Genomic DNA, 20,974 nt, shown 5'->3' with positions numbered 1-20,974 from the left:
TTTAAAACTTCTGGTAGAATCTGTATTTTGGAAGGAATGAAAGAAAGAAAAGCTCTGTCCTAGAATGGATTTCACACACACATAAAACAGCCCAGCCTTTTGTCCACATGAAGAGGTACTGTTTTACTGACACTACTGGAAGTCATGGTAGGGCTATCTTGGAATTTTTTTTCCAAGTGGATTTTACAAAGCAAATCTGAGGCAAGGGGACAGAATTTCCTTTGTACTCTGGTAGCAACGTGGCAGGAATTTGTTTTTTCCCCTGTGCACCAAGGAGATAATCAGCCCAAACACTCTAGCAATAGCGGTTTCATTTTAATCCCATCATCTTTACAAGGTTACAGGTGCCCTTGGAAATCATGATTAACCAGAGTGCTCAGAGCCAGTAGCAGAGGAAATGTGCTGTATATTCTACAGAGGCTGCCCAGGGTCACTCCCAGCAAAGAAGAATATTATGACAGAGTTCTTCGTCTCCACTCTTAACTCCCCAAAGTGGCAACAAGGAACACAGAGTTAGTTACTAAGCTATCACTAAGATGGTTCTGGCTCTCCAGTCCTTGGAGCGAGACTGTGAGGGAGGAAAAGTCAATTCTGGCTTCCCACAGGACAGGGCGCTGGGGGAGCTGGGTGTTATCGGATTAAGTGACTTTTAAGTGGTGACTGGAGCTACATTCTTAAGACAACAAAGGATTAACTGAGATAATGTACATAAAAATTCTTTGTACAGTGTGAAGGGTTATACAGTGCAAGATGTCATCACGGCCTTGCCAGTCAGGCTCACTGACCATCCTGGAGTCACTGACACCATAAGCTGCAGCAGAAGTAGCTCGGCTGCACTGGGGAAATGGGGCGACCCAACATGCCCACAGCACCTCCTGGTGGTTCTTCCCCAGAATAGCAACTTCTCCAGGACCAGGTCCACCCCCACCTGTAGAAAAGTATCCAAGCAACATACTTACTCCCTTCGCTCTGGCTGTCCTTGTTCGAGTTGTAGACCTGGAAAACAGAAATAACATTTACTTGTGTGAATTTTATACTACCCTACAGGTTCGCTGAAGAAAACCATTACCTTCTCCTCTTCCCTGGTTTGTGCTCCTCTTCCCTGGTTGTGGAAGGCAATTCTGGCCCCCAAATAGAAATCCCTTCTATAATTACCTACTTCCCAGTATTTACTTCAGCGCTTAAGTGTGTGCACATCAGAATCACCTCTGGACTTTATTGTAAAAAAAGAAAAAAAAATCATATTCCTCCTTTAAAAAAAACCCAAACTTATGTTTGTATATAAACTAAAAAGGAAGAAAAAAATGTAATTAGTTACAAATCATTAAGCATTAACTGCACACCAGGCAACACACTAAGCAATTTACAGGAATTATCTCAAATTATCTATGCAACAATTCTGTTGGGTAGGAACGGTTATTATCACTGTTTTACAGATGGAGAATCTGAGAGGCTTAGAGAGGTTAACTGAGGTCTCACAGCTAGTACGTGGCAAAGTCTGGACAGAGACACATTACAAACTCTTAAGTGCTAACACTGGGGGATGAGACCAATCATTTTTTACTTCATATACTTCCGTGAATTTCAATGTTATAAGGAGAATATATTACTTTTACAATAGAAAACCCTTTAATGATTTATAGAATTCATAAAAGGGAATGTACCCCAATAAAAAACAATGACACACTGAAAGAGTCGGCAAGCTTTTTCTTATAAAGGACAGGCTGGTAAATATTTTAGGTTTTGCAGGCCAGGAGGCAAGTCAAATCAATGATATTATACAGGTACTTGTAAAACAAGAGAGAAGACAAATTCCCACAATTTTTTCTTGACAAAATTCAAAATATAGTAAGTTTTTGAAATACAGGTATAATATTCCTAGCAGGTGAAAATCAATCTTAGGGTTGCATAGCTCTTTTCAGAGATGCTTGGCTTGGTTCATCCAGGGGTTAAAGAACTGGTTCTCAGGCAAGAGTGGTCAGCACAACCACTTGGAGTATCTTTTCCAAGGAGTACAATTTTTTGAAATACAGATTGACTAATCAGAAGAATAGCATTTTTTATAGAGGAAGGATAACATTTAGCTTAAATAGAGTTCAAAATGTTTCTCATCATCAAGTCAATTGCAAATGTTCATCTGTAAATACCATGTTGAGCTCATGGGCCATACAAAAGTAGGTGGTGAGCTGGATTTGGCCTGTGGGCCATAGTTTGCCAATCCCTGATATGCTGACATTATTAAATAAGATAATAAAGCCTCTGCTTTAGAAAAAAAATCATAGTGCCCAAATCTTTCTTTGGTGCTTATGATTCTGTAGGTATGAAAAGGCATAGCATGAAACTGGTCATAACTTAAAAAAAAAAAAGGATATTCCAAATGATTGTCATGGCCACTGTTGGTTGAGAGCCACTTATTTAACCCTTTGAGGAACAGAGCCAAGCATCTCTGAAAAAAGAGCCATGACACCCTAAGGGGACTTTTTACCTGCTAGGAAATATGGGTGAGATGCTGGTCAAGAGCTGGGTGATAGTTCCAAGATGGCCCCCCGATTGCCTTGTGTCACTGGGTAAGTCTCTCACCCTCTGCGGGTCTCTACTGTCCCATCTATAAACTGAAGGAGTCAGCCAAGAAGGTCTTTGAATTATCAAACAGATAATTTAACAAACCACTCCATTTTATGATCATTATTCATTTCCTGAAGGAGACTACAAAGACACACAGGCACTTACTGAAGGTCAGAAAGATGAGAATAAAGGGGTTTCTGTACTTCAAGCATTATTGTCTGATGAATGAAAAGGCATCAGTTTATATGCATAAAAGGAGTCAAAAGACTGTGAGTCTGGTATGGCCTTTTGGAGGGAGGAAGGCCAGTGCACTTGGCAACTAGTGCACAAAACAGAAGGGCAGGTGATGAGGACGTGGCAAAGAGAGGCAGCGGCACAATCCTGCAGAGCAAAGTGGGTAACCTCGTAATAGCGAGGACGAGCCATTCACGGTCAATGGCATGCACTAAAATCGGACAGGTAGGTAAGGGAAACACAGGGGAAGAGACAATATTTGGGCAAGTACTTTTTCCAGCCATCCTTGCTCACTTCATGTCTCCCATTAAATTCAAACATCCTATCCCAGAGAAACCTGCTCCTGTTTCTAAATGGCAAAACCCAGAAGGAACAACAAAATACAGGGCTTTCAGCCCTCCTTTACTAGGAGGTGAATTTGTACCAAATTACTTTCTTTTAATGTTTCCTGGGGCTCAGGAGGCCCAGGCCTGGAACACCCAGGCATTCCCCAAATCAGAGAGGCGATATCAGTGAGCCAAAGGCACCAGGAACATGTGCCGCCCGATCCTCTGAGGCCAGGCCATTAATCTCTGTCTGGTTTGGGTAAATGAGCCAAGGAGAATGAGTTTGAAATGAAGCTAACAAACCATGCCTGCCAGGACTGCGTGACTACATGGCCCAACAAGGAAGGCCCGGGGTGGGGGAGCAGCTTCACCATCACACGGGCCAGATGCTGGCGTGGGAACAGCACTAAGTGGGAACGGCTTTGTTTACCCAGCACTTACCAAGTGCCATACGTGACATCATCAAATCTTTTTAACAACCTTGTGGGTTAGGTACTAGTGTTATTCCCATTTTACAGGTGTGGAACCTGAGGCCCAGAGAGGTTACATAGTTTGTCCAAGGACACAAAGCTGGAAGGTGGTGTACTAGTCTATCTTGCCGTTGTAGGGATGTTCCAACTGTCATTTACTTTTCCAGGCAGTGACAAATGCACACAACTACCAAGCCATACCAGTAGTCTATGGTTTGTAAATACCTTCCATTCTGGCAGAAGCAGAGGGCATGCGATTCGCCCTTTAGAAATGCTCAGTCTGTTCTGGGGAAACCTTCTTTAGATCTCATAGTTGCCCACTAATGTCAGACTGAGGTTCAGAGACAAGGGCAATTTCCTAAAATAAAAGGTCTCTTTGGCAGTGGCTTCTGTCTTAGGATTGATTAGTAGAGTTATCTTAGGTTTGTATGCCTTCAAGTGAGCCTCTCAAGAGCCTTTGTCTTAAAAGGATAGAACTCAAATGTCCAGGATCAATTCAAGGGGACATGAGTCACTCAACAATTCCTGAATTATGGCTCCTAGGAAGAATAAATCAGTTAATACACAGTTTCAACAACCCAACTTAAGCTAAAGTCTAACCATCCTGCTTAGCCAGAGTACTCTAAGACATGGCCACATGCAAGTCTCTGAGCCCTCTGACTTTCTATAGTACTTTCATTCAGGGATGCACGAGTTCTGCTGAACACTGTGTATGAGAATTTGTTACATATCCATACCAATGAACATTTGTTTTCAAGTGCATGTTTCCAGAGAATACAAATTACATACGTTTACTTTATGTTATCAGGGTCCATCTGAGATTCATTATAAAATAATTACAACAGCAATAACGAATTAATACAAACGATGGTGACAAAAGCCTTATTATGTGTCAGACACCACTCTGAGCACTCTATATGCATTTATCTTGTTTAGTCCTCACACCAACCTAATTATTCCTGACATATAGATGAGAAAACTGAGGCATTAGAGAGGTTAGGTCACTTGCCCAAGGTCAGGCAGCTGGAATTGGGCAGAATCCAGACAGAAACTCCTACAGTCTGTCTCCAAAGCCCAAGCTCTTAACCACTAACCACGTGATACATAAGACATCATGATGATGATGATGATGATGATGATGATGATGATGACGGTAAAGGTGATGAGATGTCGTGCGCAGTTAGGGAAGGTGAGTCACTGTTAGAAAGAATTTGCCATGACTCGGAGAGAAAATGAAACTGGGAACAGCCTTTGATTCCAGCCTGAAGCATTCACCACTAACCCACGTGACCAGCTGGCACCTAACACAGAAGTAACACTTCATATTCTTTGAACCACAGGGCTCGATTCTGAAGATAAACACCAGGGCAGGAAAGTAGGTCTTTGATACAAATCACAGGGCACTGCGATTCTATGAGTCCTCACCCAGAAGCTATGATGGGAGTACAATTTAATTAAATCAAAGGAGGGTGAGCAAAGCTTTCATATGCTCCCTCTGCACTAAGATGTGATTTTGTAATCAATTCTGTTCACTGCTGAGCCAATTCAATTTACGTGTCCCTAGAGAATTAAGAGAGAATACAGAGTCATTTGGGTTCCCAGAATTTTTCCACGGGTGTCCTTTATTACCATTATCCAGGCCTTACCAAGAAAGCACAGAAAGGAAATTATTTTAAACTTATAAATTAAAGGCATAAATAGAGCAATAATTAGACAAAGCAATCTCACTTTTCCCTCTGACACACAGCTGCATTAGCACTTGGCCACATCACACTTTGGATCAAAATCAGCACAAAATGAAAGTGTTGGAGAAATAGATTCATGGGCAAATTCACTTAAATCTGTTGCTCATTTTTCAACTGCACTTGAATTCACACCTAAGCTTTGTCATTCCCAGAGGTCTCTTCCAAGTAGCCTGGAACATCTAAACCCCTCCCACCTGCTTGTTCCTTGGATGCGCACATGTAGGGACACACAAAACAGAGCTACGTGCCCACACCCCAAAACACTGCCCAAGCTGGTTCTACAACATCAGATATAATTTTTGACCCTCCTCTCTGTGTGACACAATGGATCCACCATCACTAGGACTTGCTCTTTTAAACTGTCTGTCAGGGGTAACAGATTTGTGCTTATCTGCTGCTTAGGTTCAAAGTCCAGATCTACCAGTTACTGGCTATACAGTCCAATCACTTCACAATTCTAAACCTCAGTCTTTGCTAGTGTAAAATAGGGACATTAATGTTCCCTATCTCTTAGGGTCACTGTGAAAATTAAATAAGACAATACATAGAAAACATTTAACACAGAGAGTAGAATACAAATTCTGTGGCCCACAGAGCATTCTGTAAAGATGACCTTTCATCACCATCACCAGGCCAGATGTTGGCGTAGGAATAGCACTAAGTGGGAATGGCTTTGTTTACCCAGCACTTACCGAGTGCCATATGTGACATCACCAAATCCTCATCTTTCTGTCTCTTCATATCAATACTTATCCCCTACGGGATAAATGGCTAAGGATGGGTATGTGGTTTGAGGGATCCAGTGACATTGGCCTCATTAGCATTGAAATTTAACCAAATGAAACTAATTAAAGGACTAATGGAAAGCATAAAATCTAAAGTCAACTTTAGCAAGAGTTCTCAATGTTTTTTTAAATGGCAGTTAAATATAAAAGTAACTACTCACCACAAGCACTTTTCCACCACCGATTATGTGCCAGGCATCATACTCAGCATTTACATGAATTATTTAATTTCATCCTCCAGCTGATGGGGTACTACCACTGCCTCCACTTCACACCATCTTGTAGGTTAAATAACTTTCCAAAGGTTACAAAGCTAACAAGTGGCAGAGTCTTCTAGACTAGATCTGTATTCAACCACAACTTCATAGAACTTCCCCACCCAGTCCCACTTTCCAAAGGAAAAAAAAGCTTGGTGACCAACAAAGAACTCAAAAGAAGCTAAGCAGTAATTAAAATCGCAACAACACAACCATTATGTAAGATCAGAATTTCCACCCAATTTAAACATGACAGTAATTCTACAAACTTCCATTAATACATACAAGTATAGCAGTAACTGAAAACCACAACCAGCTTGAGACACTTTGGGATACCCAAAAAACATCCTTCAAAAAGCTAAGAGCACACAGAGGGCAGACAGCAGAAGCAAGAAGAACTACAATCCTGTAGCCTGTGGAACAGAAACCACATTCACAGAAAAATAGACAAAATGAAAAGGCAGAGGACTATCTACCAGATGAAGGAACAAGATAAAACACATGTAAAACAACTAAATGAAGTGGAGATAGGCAACCTTCCAGAAAGAGAATTCAGAATAATGGTAGTGAAGATGATCCAGGACCCCAGAAAAAGAATGGAGGCAAAGATTGAGAAGATGCAAGAAATGTTTAACAAAGACCTAGAAGAATTAAAGAACAAACACTTAGAAGAATTAAAGAACAAACAGAGTGAACTATACAATAACTGAAATGAAAAATAAACTAGAACGGATCAATAGCAGAATAACTGAGGCAGAAGAATGGATAAGTGACCTGGAAGACAGAATGGTGGAATTCACTGACGCAGAACAGAATAAAGAAAAAAGAATGAAAAGAAATGAAGACAGCCTAAGAGACCTCCGGGACAACATTAAACGCAACAACATTTGCATTATAGGGGTCCCAGAAGGAGAAGAGAGAGAGAAAGGACCTGAGAAAATATGTGAAGAGATTATAGTCGAAAACTTCCCTAATATGGGAAAGGAAATAGCCACCCAAGTCCAGGATGTGCAGAGAGTCCAAGGAGGACAAACCTAAGGAGAAACACGCCGAGACACATAGTAATCAAATTGACAAAAATTAAAGACAAAGAAAAATTATTGAAAGCAACAAGGGAAAAACAACAAATAATATACAAGGGAACTCCCATAAGGTTAACAGCTGATTTCTCAGCAGAAACTCTACAAGCCAGAAGGGAGTGGCAAGACATACTGAAAGTGATGAAGGGGAAGAACCTACAACCATGATTACTCTACCCAGCAAGGATCTCATTCAGATTTTACAGAGAAATCAAAAGCTTTACAGACAAGCAAAAGCTAAGAGAATTCAGCACCACCAAACCAGCTCTACAACAAATGCTAAAGGAACTTCTCTAAGTGGGAAACACCATAGAAGAAAAGGACCTACAAAAACAAACCCGTAACAATTAAGAAAATGGTAACAGAAACAGACATATTGATAATTACCTTAAACGTGAATGGATTAAATGCTCCAACCAAAAGACACAGGCTCGCTGAATGGAGACAAAAACAAGACCCATATATATGCTGTCTACAAGAGAAGCACTTCAGACCTAGGGACACATACAGACTGAAAGTGAGGGGATGGAAAAAGATATTCCATGCAAATGGAAATCAAAAGAAAGCTGGAATAGCAATAATCATATCAAATAAAATAGACTTTAAAATAAAGAATGTTACAAGAGACAAGGAAGGACACTACATAATGATCAAGGGATCAATCTAAGAAGAAGATATAACAATTATAAATATATATGCACCCAAAATAGGAGCACCTCAATACATAAGGCAACGGCTAACACCTATAAAAGAGAAAATCAACAGTAACACAATAATAGTGGGGGACTTTTTAACACCACACTTACACCAATGGATAGATCATCCAAACAAAAAATTAATAAGGAAACAGAAGCTTTAAATGACACAATAGACCAGCTAGATTTAATTGATATTTATAGGACATTCCATCCAAAAACAGCAGATTACACCTTCTTCTCAAGTGCACATGGAACATTCTCCAGGATAGATCACAACATGGATCACAAATCAAGCCTTACTAAATTTAAGAAAACTGAAATCATATCAAGCATCTTTTCTGACCACAACGCTATGAGATCAGAAATCAATTACAGGGAAAAAAACGTAAAGAAACACAAACACATGAAGGCTAAACAATACGTTACTAAATAACCAAGAGATCACTGAAGAAATCAAAGAGGAAATCAAAAAATACCTAGAGACAAATGACAACGAAAACACGATGATCCAAAACCTATGGGATGCAGCAAAAGCAGTTCTAAGAGAGAAGTTTATAGCAATACAAGCCTATCTCAAGAAACAACTCAAATAAACAATCTAACCTTACACCTAAAGGAACTAGAGAAAGAAGAAAAAACAAAACCCAAAGTTAGCAGAAGGAAAGAAATCATAAAGATCAGAGCAGAAATAAATGAAATAGAAACAAAACAATAGCAAGGGTCAATAAAACTAAAAGCTGGTTCTTTGAGAAGAGAAGCAAAATTGATAAAGCATTAGCCAGACTCATCAAGAAAAAGAGGGAGAGGACTCAATGAAATTAGAAATCAAAAAGGAGAAGTTACAACAGACATCACAGAAATACAACGCATCCTAAGACTACTACAAGCAACTCTATGCCAATAAAATGGACAACCTGGAAGAAATGGACAAATTCTTAGACAGGTATACCTTCCAAGACTGAACCAGGAAGAAATAGAAAATATCAACAGACAAATCACAAGTAATGAAACTGAAACTGTGATTTAAAATCTTCCAACAAACAAAGTCCAGGAACAGATGGCTTCACAGGTGACTTCTATCAAACATTTAGAGAAGAGCTAACACCCATCCTTCTCAAACTCTTCCAAAAAATTACAGAGGAAGGAACATTCCCAAACTCATTCTATGAGGCCACCATCACCCTGATACCAAAACCAGATAAAGATATTACAAAAAAAGAAAATTATAGACCAATATCACTGATGAATATAGATGCAAAAACCCTCAACAAAATACTAGCAAACAGAATCCAACAACACATTAAAAGGATCATACACCATGATCAAGTGGGATTTATCCCAGGGATGCAAGGATTCTTCAATATATGCAAATCAATCAATGTGATACACCATATTAACAAACTGAAGAACAAAAACCATATGATCATCTCAATAGATGCAGAAAAAGCTTCTGACAAGATTCAACACCTATTTATGATAAAAACTCTCCAGAAAGTGGGCATAGAGGGAACCTACCTCAACATAATGAAGGCCATACACGACAAACCCACAGCAAACATCATTCTCAATGGTTAAAAACGGAAAGCATTTCCTCTAAGATCAGGAAGAAGACAAGGATGTCCACTCCTGCCACTATTATTCAACATAGTTTTGGAAGTCCTAGCCATGGCAATCAGAGAAGAAAAAGAAATAAAAGGATTATACATAGGAAAAGAAAAAGTAAAACTGTCACTGCTTGCAGATGACATGATACTATACATAAAGAATCCTAAATATGCCAACAGAAAACTACTAGAGCTAATCAGTGAATTTGGTAAAGTTGCAGGATACAAAATTAATATACAGAAATCTCTTGCATTCCTATACAGTAACAACAAAAGATCAGAGAGAGAAATTAAGGAAACAATCCAATTCACCATTGCAACAAAAAGAATAAAATACCTGGGAATAAACCTACCTAAGGAGGTAAAAGACCTGTACTCAGAAAACTATAAGATGCTGATGAAAGAAATCAAAGATGACACAAACAGAGGGAGAGATATATCACGTTCTTGGAATGGAAGAAACAATATTGTGAAAATGACTATACTACCCAAAGCAATCTACAGATTCAATGCAATCCTTATCAAATTACCAATGGCATTTTTACAGAACTAGAAGAAAAAAATCTTAAAATGTGTATGGGGACACAAAAGACCCTGAATAGCCAAAGCAGTCTGAGGGAAAAAAACAGAGCTGGAGGAATCAGACTCCCTGACTTCAGACTATACTACAAAGCTACAGTAATCAAGACAATATGGTACTGGCACAAAAACAGAAATATAGATCAATGGAACAGGATTGAAAGCCCAGAGATAAACCCACGAACCTATGGTCAACTAATCTATGCCAAAGGAGGCAAGGATATACAATGGAAAAAAGACAGTCTCTTCAATAAGTGGTGCTGGGAAAACTGGACAGCTACATGTAAAAGAATGAAATTAGAACACTCCCTAACACCATACACAAAAATAAACTCAAAAGGGATTAAAGACCTAAATGTAAGACTGGACACTCTAAAACTCTTAGAGGAAAACATAGGAAGAACAATCTTTGACATAAATCACAGCAAGATCTTTTTTGATCCACCTCCTATAGTAATGGAAACAAAAACAAAAATAAACAAATGGGACCTAATGATACTTAAAAGCTTTTGCACAGCAAAGGAAACCACAAACGAGACGAAAAGACAACCCTCAAAATGGGAGAAAATATTTGCAAATGAATCAGTGGACAAAGGATTAATGCCCAAAATATATACACAGCTCATGCAGCTCAATATTAAAAAAACAAACAACCCAATCCAAAAATGGGCAGAAGACCTAAATAGACTTTTCTCCAAAGAAGACATACAGATGGCCAGGAAGCACATGAAAAGCTGCTCAACATCACTAATCATTAGAGAAATGCAAATCAAAACTACAATGAGGTATCACCTCACACCAGTCAGAATGGGCATCATCAGAAAATCTACAAACAACAAATGCTGGAGAGGGTGTGGAGAAAAGAGAACCCTCTTTAACTGTTGGTGGGAATGTAAATTGATGCAGCCACTATGGAGAACAGTATGGAGGTTCCTTAAAAAACTAAAAATAGAATTACCATGTGACCCAGCAATCCCACTACGGGGCATATACCCAGAGAAAACCATAATTCAAAAAGACACACGCACCCCAATGTTCACTGCAGCACTATTTGCACTAGCCAGGTCATGGAAGCAACCTAAATGCTCATCGACAGACGAATAGATAAAGAAGAAGTGGTGCATATATACAATGGAATATTACTCAGCCATAAAAAGGAACGAAACTGGGTCATTTGTAGAGACGTGGATGGACCTAGAGATTGTCATACAGAGTGAAGTAAGTCAGAAAGAGAAAAACAAATATCGTATATTAACGCCTATATGTGGAACCTAGAAAAATGGTACAGATGAACCAGTTTGCAGGGCAGAAGCAGACACAGATGTAGAGAACAAACATATGGACACCAAGGTGGGAAAGTGGCGGGGGCGTTGGTGGTGTGATGAACTGGGAGATTGGGATTGACATATATACACTAATATGTATAGAGTGGATAGCTAATAAGAACCTGCTGTATAAAAAAAATAAATAAAATAAAATTCAAAAAAAAAAAAAAGCTAAGAGTACAGACAGAGAGAACTGACAGCTTTGCCCAGGACTATGTGGTAGGCAGATTTTTGAGTAGAGCACCACATTCGAATACTAAGCAAACTCTATTAAACAGGATTAATGTAGGAACTTTTAGTAACACCCACCAGAAGTTACCAGTAAGACACCCTTGGCCTGTGCAACACCAACCAATAACGGACATGAATTTTTGGATCGAGGAGGCCCTCTCTTCTCATGGTGGTCCAGAGGCCACAATTAGAAAAGCTTTCAAGAATGAACTGTTTGAAATACAAGACATGACACCATACAACTCCTAGAAGAGAACATAGGGAAAACATTCTCTGACATAAACTGTACCAATGTTTGCTTAGGTCAGTCTCCCAAGGCAAAAGGAGTAAAAGCAAAAATAAACAAATGGGACCTAATCAAACTTATAAGCTTTTGTACAGCAAAGGAAACCATCAGCAAAATGAAAAGACAACCTACGGACTGAGAGAAAATATTTGTGACCAACAAGGGCTTAATTTCCAAAATATACAAACAGTTCATACAAACTCAATAACAAAAAAACAAACAACCCAATCAAAAAATGGGCAGAAGACCTAAACAGACATTTCTCCAAAGAAGACATACAGATGGCCAATAGGCACATGAAAAGGTGCTTAACATAACTAATTATTAGAGAAATGTAAATCAAAACTACAATGTGGTACCAACTCACACCAATCAGAATGGCCATCATTAAAAAACCCCCAAATAACAAACGCTGGGGAAGGTGTGGAGAAAGGGGAATCCTCCTGACATGTTGGTGGGAATGTAAATTGGTGTAGCCACTATAGAAAACAGTATGCAAGTTCCTTCAAAAACTAAGAATGGAGTTGCCATACGATACAGCAATCCCACTCCTGTTCATATATCCAGACAAAACTATAATTTGAAAAGATACTTGCACCCCAAGGTTCATAGCAGCATTATTTACAACAGCCAAGACATGGAAGCAACCTAATGTCCATCGACAGATGAATGGATAAGAAGATGTGTTACATATATACAATGGAATATTACTCAGCCATAAAAAAGAATGAAATAATGCCATTTGTAGCAACACGGATGGACCTAGAGATTATCATACTAAGTGAAGTAAGTCAGAAACAAATACCATGTGATATCACATACATGTGGAACCTAAAATATGAAACAAATGAACTTACGGACGAAACAGAAATAGACTCACAGACATAGAGAACAAACTTATAGTTACCAAAGGGGAAACGGAGTGAGGGGGATAAGTTGGGAGTTTGTGACGAGCAGATACAAACTACTATATATAAAACAGATAAACAACAAGGTCCTACTGTATAGCACAGGGAACTATATTCAATATCCTGTAATAAACCATAATGGAAAAAAATTAATTGTTTGAATCTTCAGCCTGTGGGGATAAAACCAGTTTGAAGAGCTTGGAGTAAATGAGGATATGTCTCAACACGAAGGTCCAGAGCTGGGGAGCTGGTATTGGTTCCTCCTTCTCCCATTAGAAATAGGCCTCTTGTCACCACAGCCCGAGTGACAGAAGGTGCTCCAGAGAAGGAAGTAAAATGGCTGCTGCTGCTTTTCTAATTCTCACCTGGCAACGCTTCCTCTGGCTTGCCTCTTCCACTGCTACCGGTATTGCATTTGCTGTCTTAGGGAGGCTCTTTTGAAAGTGAAACCAATAAAAATATATCTGATGGCTCTTCCCAGTGACCTGTTCCTGAACAAACATGAAGACCTTGCTCTTGCCCTGCAGAATTACATGCAAAGAGGTTTACTAACTGGAATATAGCAGACCACTCAGTAAGTACTGATTGGATGAACAGTTTGTGGGTAGAGGAATAAAAGAGAGATGGAAATTAAAAAAAAAAAAAAAATCCTCATGTTGAAGCAAGGAGGACAATGCATTGATGCATCAACCAGACAGAAAAAGTAAGCCAGGTCTATCATTTCCAAGTGGGTATATCTCATTCTTCTAAACACCTGGCAAATTCTCTAGGAATCTTTACCTTAGAGAGAAAGGGAAATACACAATTCAGGTCTTATTACGAGACAAGATAAAGTACATTTATCTTATTTGGTTTGACTCAAGCCTGTCAGAATCCCTCATACAGCCACTTATTTTCTATGGGACACCGCTGAATGCTAGCTCTACACCCAACAACTGACAGCAAATGCTACTAATAGTCCATGGGGGTCACCAGGAAGGGGTCACTGTAGCTCACGGTACCGAGGATCCCTCCCCCATGCAACAGAGGCGCCTTAGGACAAAGGCAGTCTCTTGGAAAATGGCCCAGCACAAGCGGCTGTGCTCCCAAAGCCAGCTGGATAGTCTCTTGACGGCCCCTGAAGACTTGCTCACCAACACACCAGCAAGCCAGTGAGTAACAATGACCACTTGCTGTTCATGATTATGACAATGACGATGGGTAGAAAAACACACTTTCTGTTCTACTAGTTCAAGCATTGCCTGCTGCTTTGCACCTAAGACTATAAAGGGCTCACCTCTTGCGCAATTCCTCAGTAACGGTGCGGTGCGGGGAGGCAAAGTGCTCAGAATACATGCTCCCGGCTCCCTCTGCTCAGCGTCCAGGTTCCTCTACTGCCAGGGGTTCCACCCTCACTTCCCTTGGGAGCCACCCCACCACGCTATTGGCGGGGGCTGGGGCTGAGTCCAACTCCATCTTCAGGTTTGGCCAGGGGATCCAGACCTGGCATCCTAGTGTGCATGTGATTCGCCCCAGGCCAAATGCAGTGAACAGGACTTGTTTTTAATGTTTTTTATCACAACTGTAGGGAACGAGGCCTTGTCATGTTGCTAGAAGAATAGGACACATGCCTGGAGCTTTTGTGGCCAACCCCTGCCACCACAGAGGCAAAGTCTGAGTAAAACAGGCCAAAGGAAAGTGGAGCTGTGATAGGAAGGGAGACCAGGTTCTGACGGCATTGTCCGAACCTCAGGATGCAGCTCAGTGTCATCCCTGCTCTTGCCATGAGTGAACCAAAACATCTTTTTTTCTTTAAGTTGTGTTTCTATTGCTTGCAGCCAAGAGCTGTGGCAATTACCAAAAAAGCTCATGAGAGAAAAGCCTAGTTAAGCTTCATAGGGAACTCTAGAATGAAGAACAAAGAAAAATACACAACAAAGTAGAGGGGGAAAGAAAGTAAATTCATTCATCCTTGAGTTCCCCCCTTCCGCCTACCTCACATATCTGTCCAATAACAAGATTTCTCACTGTCATGTATCCTGAATCTATCCGTCATCCCCATTTCTTTTCCTACTGCCTGAGGTCAGGTTTTGTCTTCTCATCTGGATCTTGACATTGGCCTTCTCCCGGTTCTCGCTGGTCCCTCTCTCTTGTCTCTGCTCTAATCTATCAGACACATAGCTCCCGCCAGATGTGTTGCCCTGAACTACAGCTCCGGCTGGAGAAGAGAAGCCTTCAAGACATCACAATACTGGTCTTCAAATACTTGAAGGGCTGTCATGTCCAAGAAGGGGAAGACTTACTGCTCTGAATGGAGATGAAAGTCAGTGTGGAGTCCCAGGAAGGCAGATTTCAGCTGGATGAAAATATCCGACAGTTAAGAGCTCTTCCTGGTCTACTAAAGCAAGCCCACTGACTGAATGTCATTCCCACACAAAGGGCTAAGCCCCATTTCGTCCAGAAGGCAGCCCTAGGCATTCCTGGGCTGACACATTCAGCTTCATTTGTTGAGGTTTCATTATTGTTAGCCTGTCCTTTCACCTGTACAAGACTTGGATAGATTCCAGAACAAGGGGAAATGGAGTTGGTTGAGGCAAAGCAGGTAGACAGAGTGTGCTGTGGGCCCTGGAGACTTGGCATGCAGGCCTGGTTCCATGGGCCTTTTTAGCTGTGTGCCTTTGGATGGTTATTTAACATTTCTGAGTCTGTTTTCTTATGGTGAAGGAGAGCTAAGTAATAATACTTTGTGGGAGTATTGGGAGAATTAAAAATAGTTTCACAGTGCCTGAAAGTGCTCAAAAATGGCATTTCCCGTTCCTCTGCCTCCACAAAGGGTTCCTACTGGCTGCAGACCTCCCTGCCATCTCCTCTCTCTGACCTCTCACTGCTCTAACAGGCCACTCTATAGAATTTAATGCTTCAGGACACAGCTTTTCATTTTCCATTATTTTTCATCTCCAAATAAATCCCCAGTGGCCAGTTCTGTCTTACACTTCTATGGGGGTCCACCCAGCATCTAACACAGGGCTGGGCATATATTCAGTCCAAGAAATCGCTCCTGACTGAGGGAGAGGAGCTTAAGACCCAGGATGCACGTTCTCTTGTCTGAGTCTTCCTCCGTGGGTCAGAAGCCGGTCATAATGACCTTGATAAGCAGATTATCCTTATAGCTTTCTACCTGGAGTGTTGCTGGCACTTACTGCCCTTCTCTGCGAGAAGTCTCGAATGAAGCTGATAGAATTTCAAGGGAAAAGGTGAAACAGCCCCTCCTGGAGCATGCAGGTGGTAGGGTCCACTCAGATATCCAGTGAAGGCCTAGGCTAATTATTTTAACCTATTTCCGGGCCTGGTAAATTAAGCACGAGCGAAACGTTTCTGGGGTTACTAACAGTGAATGTTGTGGGTGAGTGCTCCCCCTAACCCCACAGGACTTCGATTTGCATGCTATATAAACACTGTTGCCATAGTTATAATTCAGGAAGCTTTGCTGTTTGACCTCAAGAAAAAAATCAACCTCAAATCAGGATAACACTGACTCTCGAGACCACAATAGATCATCAGCGGGTGAGACCTGCCAAATTCCTTCAAGATTCTAGAAGGAACTACTGTATTTTGGGTAACAAGCAAGCAACAAGAAGAGGAAACTCTGCAACATTATGCAATTTCCTTGCATTTCATATTCAGAAATCCTGAAAACCCATATAAGCAACTTCCCTAACTTTCAACCCAAGATCGGAGTCACAGCCAGTGTAAACAAAAACTGGACGCAAAAGAGGAAAAAAGTAACGTACAGAAAAATATTGCAGGCAAATTTTAAAGGCAACAGAAAGGACACAAGCTCACTCGATATCAAATGCATGACAGTTAAATAGACAGCGTGTGAGCTGACGTGTGTGGAATGTGGCTGGCTCATAATGTGGGGCGTCTTCTGGCTTTAACATTTCCTGGCTTCATGCTCATGTAACATTAAAAAGGGTGTGAACCCACTAGCCCATCAGCATGGTGTTTCCATGCGGAGAGGAGGGATCACCTCCCCATCTCCCAGACAAAGACTGCAATCTTAAACAGAGGATGTCTTTCTGTGTTCCTCTCTCCCCCAGCTCCTCCCTCTCTCTCTGTCTCTCTCTGTGTGTCTGTGGAAATAGTGACACAGCATCATCAACAGAAGAAGGAACCTTGTTCTTTTGTGCTTTGGAAAACTGCAAATGAGAAACTCCTCGGTCCAGTATACGTGATCCCAAAGTAGGAGCATGTGAGGTCCTGCTGCCGGAGCAGGGCCCTGCCCAGGAGGAAGGACAGCCAGAGGGTGAGTCACTGCACAAAATCCACTCCTTTCGACTTCCAGTTCCTCCGTCCTCCAGAGGACTTAAGGCAAGTGTCTTTACACTGATCTCATTAATCCTCACAATGTCCCTTTGTGAAGCAGGAGGTGAATTTATTCGACACAGACACAGGGGACTTCTTTCTTTGCCACAGACAACTGCGAGGTCAGAGTACCGCATTTCTAGATAGATGACTCAAAGCCGAGCTCCCTCAGATGCAGGTCCTATCCTAAATCTAGGAATAATCCTGATGCCAACCCATGCATACGCAGCAAGGTTTCTGGGAATAGTCACTCTGATTTCCTTGCTCTGAAGCTCGTAGAAAGGGGATCCCTAGCTCTATGACATCAGGAATCTCTGTATTTTCCTACAATCTCCAAGGAACAGAGTGGGGTTTGCAAAGTAGAAGAGCAGATTCTAGAATTCTTTCTGGTTTTACAGAGGTTAGAAGTTATTAGGCTGAGCCCTTCCTCATCTCCACACAGTGTGAAAGGGAGGAGGTTTATCAAGATTCCACAGGGCTTCCCACACAGTGATGGGGGTAAAGGGTAAGGTTGGGACCTTGGAAAATGACCTCCATTCTACAACTGTTAACATACTGTTACATTTGCCTTATCAGATATCTGGCCATCTCTCTCTCATCCACCAATCCATCTTATTTTTCGACAAATTTTAAAATTTTATAGTAAGTTGCAGACATCAGGACTTCTCATCTAAACACTTCAGTAAGCTTATCATTTACTAAGGTTCAACATTTATCAGTCTTTATGGAAGAGGCTTAAGAAATATGACCAACAAATGCAATATGGAGCTCCTGTTTGCCTCTTCATTCAAACAGAGCAACTGTAAAATGTATCTTGAGGCCATTGTTATAAGGAATTAAAAGTTATTAATTTTGTTAGGTGTTAAAATGGCACACTGATTATGAAAACGTAAAAGGTCTTTTGATTAGAGTTGCATAATTTCTGGGACTTTCTTTATAAACTTCCAGCAAAATATATAAACAAACAAAAAAAAATTACTGCTCGTGGGGGCCTGGGAAGAATTGACAAAATGTTGGTAACTGATGAAGTTTGGTTATGGGTACATAAGGATTAAATAAATTTTTCTCTTTAAAAAAAAAAAAAAAAAAAAAAAACAAAAAACATTTATCAGTCTTTGTAAGGCAAAAGTTACCTACAACGAAATGCACAATTCTTAAGGGAGTTGTGACAAAGCCATATGTGCATGTGCCCTGAACCCCTATAAAAGTAGAGACTTTGCCATCACTTTGGACAGTTCTCTCAGGCCTCTTTTCATCTTACCCCCATACACATACACAAACACACACACGCATGCACAACCATTGTTCTGTTGCATTTTCATTTGCTCCCACCATTAGTTTTGCCTGTTCTAGAACATCGTACAAATGGCATAATACTGAATGTACTCTCTATGGCTGCTTTATTTCACTCACCATAAAATTTTTGAGATTCATCCATGTTGTGGCCTAAATTAATACTTTTGGGCTTTTTTATTGCTGAGTAATATTTTATTATTTGAATATATCACTGTTTATTGATTCTCCTGTTCATGGACACCTAGGCTGTTCCCCCTCTTTGGCTATCATAAATAAAGCTGCTCTGAATGTCTTTGTGTAAATCTTTTAGAGGACCCCTATGTTTTTATTTTCTTTCATGTATATATCTAGGACTGGAATTGCTGGATTATGGGGCAGGCTTTTTAAATTTGTTATTAAATAAGAAACAGCCAAGCTCTTCCCAAATGCTCATTTTACACTCTCACCAATAACGTATGAGAGTTCTGAGCACTCCACATACTCACCAACACGTGGTATTGTCAGTCTTTTAATTTTAGCCATTCTGGTGGGTGTGTAGTAGTATCTCATTATGGTTTTAAGTTGCATTTCCCTGATGACCAGTGATGTTGAGTACTTTTTCTTGTGCTTACTGGACATTCTTAATCTTCTTTCATGAGGTGTCTCTTTAAGCTTTTTGCCCATCTTTTAATTGAGTTGTTCCTTTTATTACTGAGTTCTATGAGCTCTCTCTACATTCTGGACATAAGTCCTTTGTCAGATGTATGTTTTGCAAATATTTTCTCCCCTTCTGTGTCTTGCCAATTGACATTCTCAATGGTGCCTTTTGATAAGCACATGTTTGTAATTTTAATAAAGTCAAATTTTTCATTTTTGGGTAGGCCTATTCCTTTCTGTAGCCTATTAAGAAACCAATGCTAACCCCAGATTGCAAAGATTTTGTCCTGTGTTTTCTCCTGGAAGCTTTATAGTTTTAGCTTTTATGTTTAAGTTCATGATTCATCTTGAATTAATTTCCCTAGTTCCCCTAGTTTGTAAACATAATTTACAGCTGCTTTTGAGTCACAGCCCGGATTTGGAACTCACTGGTTTAAAATACAAATTTAGGACCAAGTAGCCCTAACCAGCCTTGCTCCCCTTCTCCCCATCCCCCAGAAAGTTGTCACATGGAATTGATCCATAGCACCTCTGGGGGTCTGCACACTATTAACTGATATGTGTTCCCTACCCACTCAGCTCAGGACAAGTATGCTGAACTTTGTAAAGACCTAGATATATGCTCAAGGCTAATATTCAGGGACATAGCTAACTACATGGCTACCTATAAGCTATGATCTGAATAGGCAGGGAGCCTGGGAGCCGACAAGTAGAGTGGTCTCGACCAGCCACTGACTTCTTGTGTGACCCTGATCAAGCCTCTCCCTCTTCCTGAATCTTATTTTCCTAATCCACCAAAAGAGAGGCTGGAAATAGACCTGCTTAAAAATTCCAGACTCCCTTACTTCCTAACCTTTTTAATATCCCACCATCAAAAATAAACTTCTTTGGGCCTGAAGGGGTCATGTCAAGACACCATTCACTTTAAGGGTTTCCCATTACAATGGAAGTGTAGCACCTTATATCTTATCAGCAACCTGTTAAATTGGAATTTGCTGACAATTAAGAATGAGGTCCTGTAAGTTTAGAGGAACAGGGAGTAAGGACTGAAAAGGAAAAGGAGGCAGGGTTGGAAGGCTGCTGATCAAAGGCCAGCTCAGCTTACTGAACAATATGGTTTAAAGCTGACCAGGAAGAAAGGGGTTGTTATCAGTGTTCACATCAAAAGCACAAAGTGCCCAACCCAAGCTTCTCTTGCTTCTTCTGCAGAGAGAGCCAAAGCACGCCATACACAGAGCCACGAAGCTCAGTTACGAGCACAGCCAGCCACCAAAGTCAACTGGGAGGGTAAGCCCACTGGGATCCCCTCCCTAGGGTGGCGGACATAAGAGATTAGGACATGCCTTACTTCTGACCTGAATTTGAGAGCATGGCAGGTGAACACACAAATCAAAAGCCGCTTCTGGGCCCTTTCCTGCAGCTCTTGATATGGGTGATACACATTTGATAGCCTGTGTCCTTTAAATGTTCACTTTGCCTGAACCTTTCTGGCCCAGCTCCCCAGGCAACTCTGTGGGTTCCTCTGCCCTGAGCTAATCTTTCTTAACTTGGATAAAAAGGGATTTGTACATAAATATTATATATGAATATAAAATCATCACAAATG

General features: G+C 40.7%; 1 protein-coding gene across 6 annotated transcripts in view; it reads right to left on the bottom strand.

Annotated features, from left to right (window-relative positions):
• The window catches only part of ARHGAP26 (Rho GTPase activating protein 26), a 472,664-nt gene that overhangs the window by 224,536 nt on the left and 227,154 nt on the right, over positions 1-20,974 (bottom strand). For all 6 annotated transcript variants that reach the window (XM_059917368.1, XM_059917369.1, XM_059917371.1 and 3 more), the window contains one exon: positions 960-996. In XM_059917368.1, the coding sequence (XP_059773351.1) occupies positions 960-996 (37 nt within the window). The remainder of the gene's footprint in view (positions 1-959; positions 997-20,974) is intronic.

This window comes from Balaenoptera ricei, chromosome 3 (genome assembly GCF_028023285.1).
Source record: "Balaenoptera ricei isolate mBalRic1 chromosome 3, mBalRic1.hap2, whole genome shotgun sequence".
Lineage (NCBI taxonomy): Eukaryota > Metazoa > Chordata > Mammalia > Artiodactyla > Balaenopteridae > Balaenoptera > Balaenoptera ricei.
The sequence above is the reverse complement of the archived record's forward strand: the minus strand, read 5'-3'. Positions and strand labels throughout refer to the sequence as shown.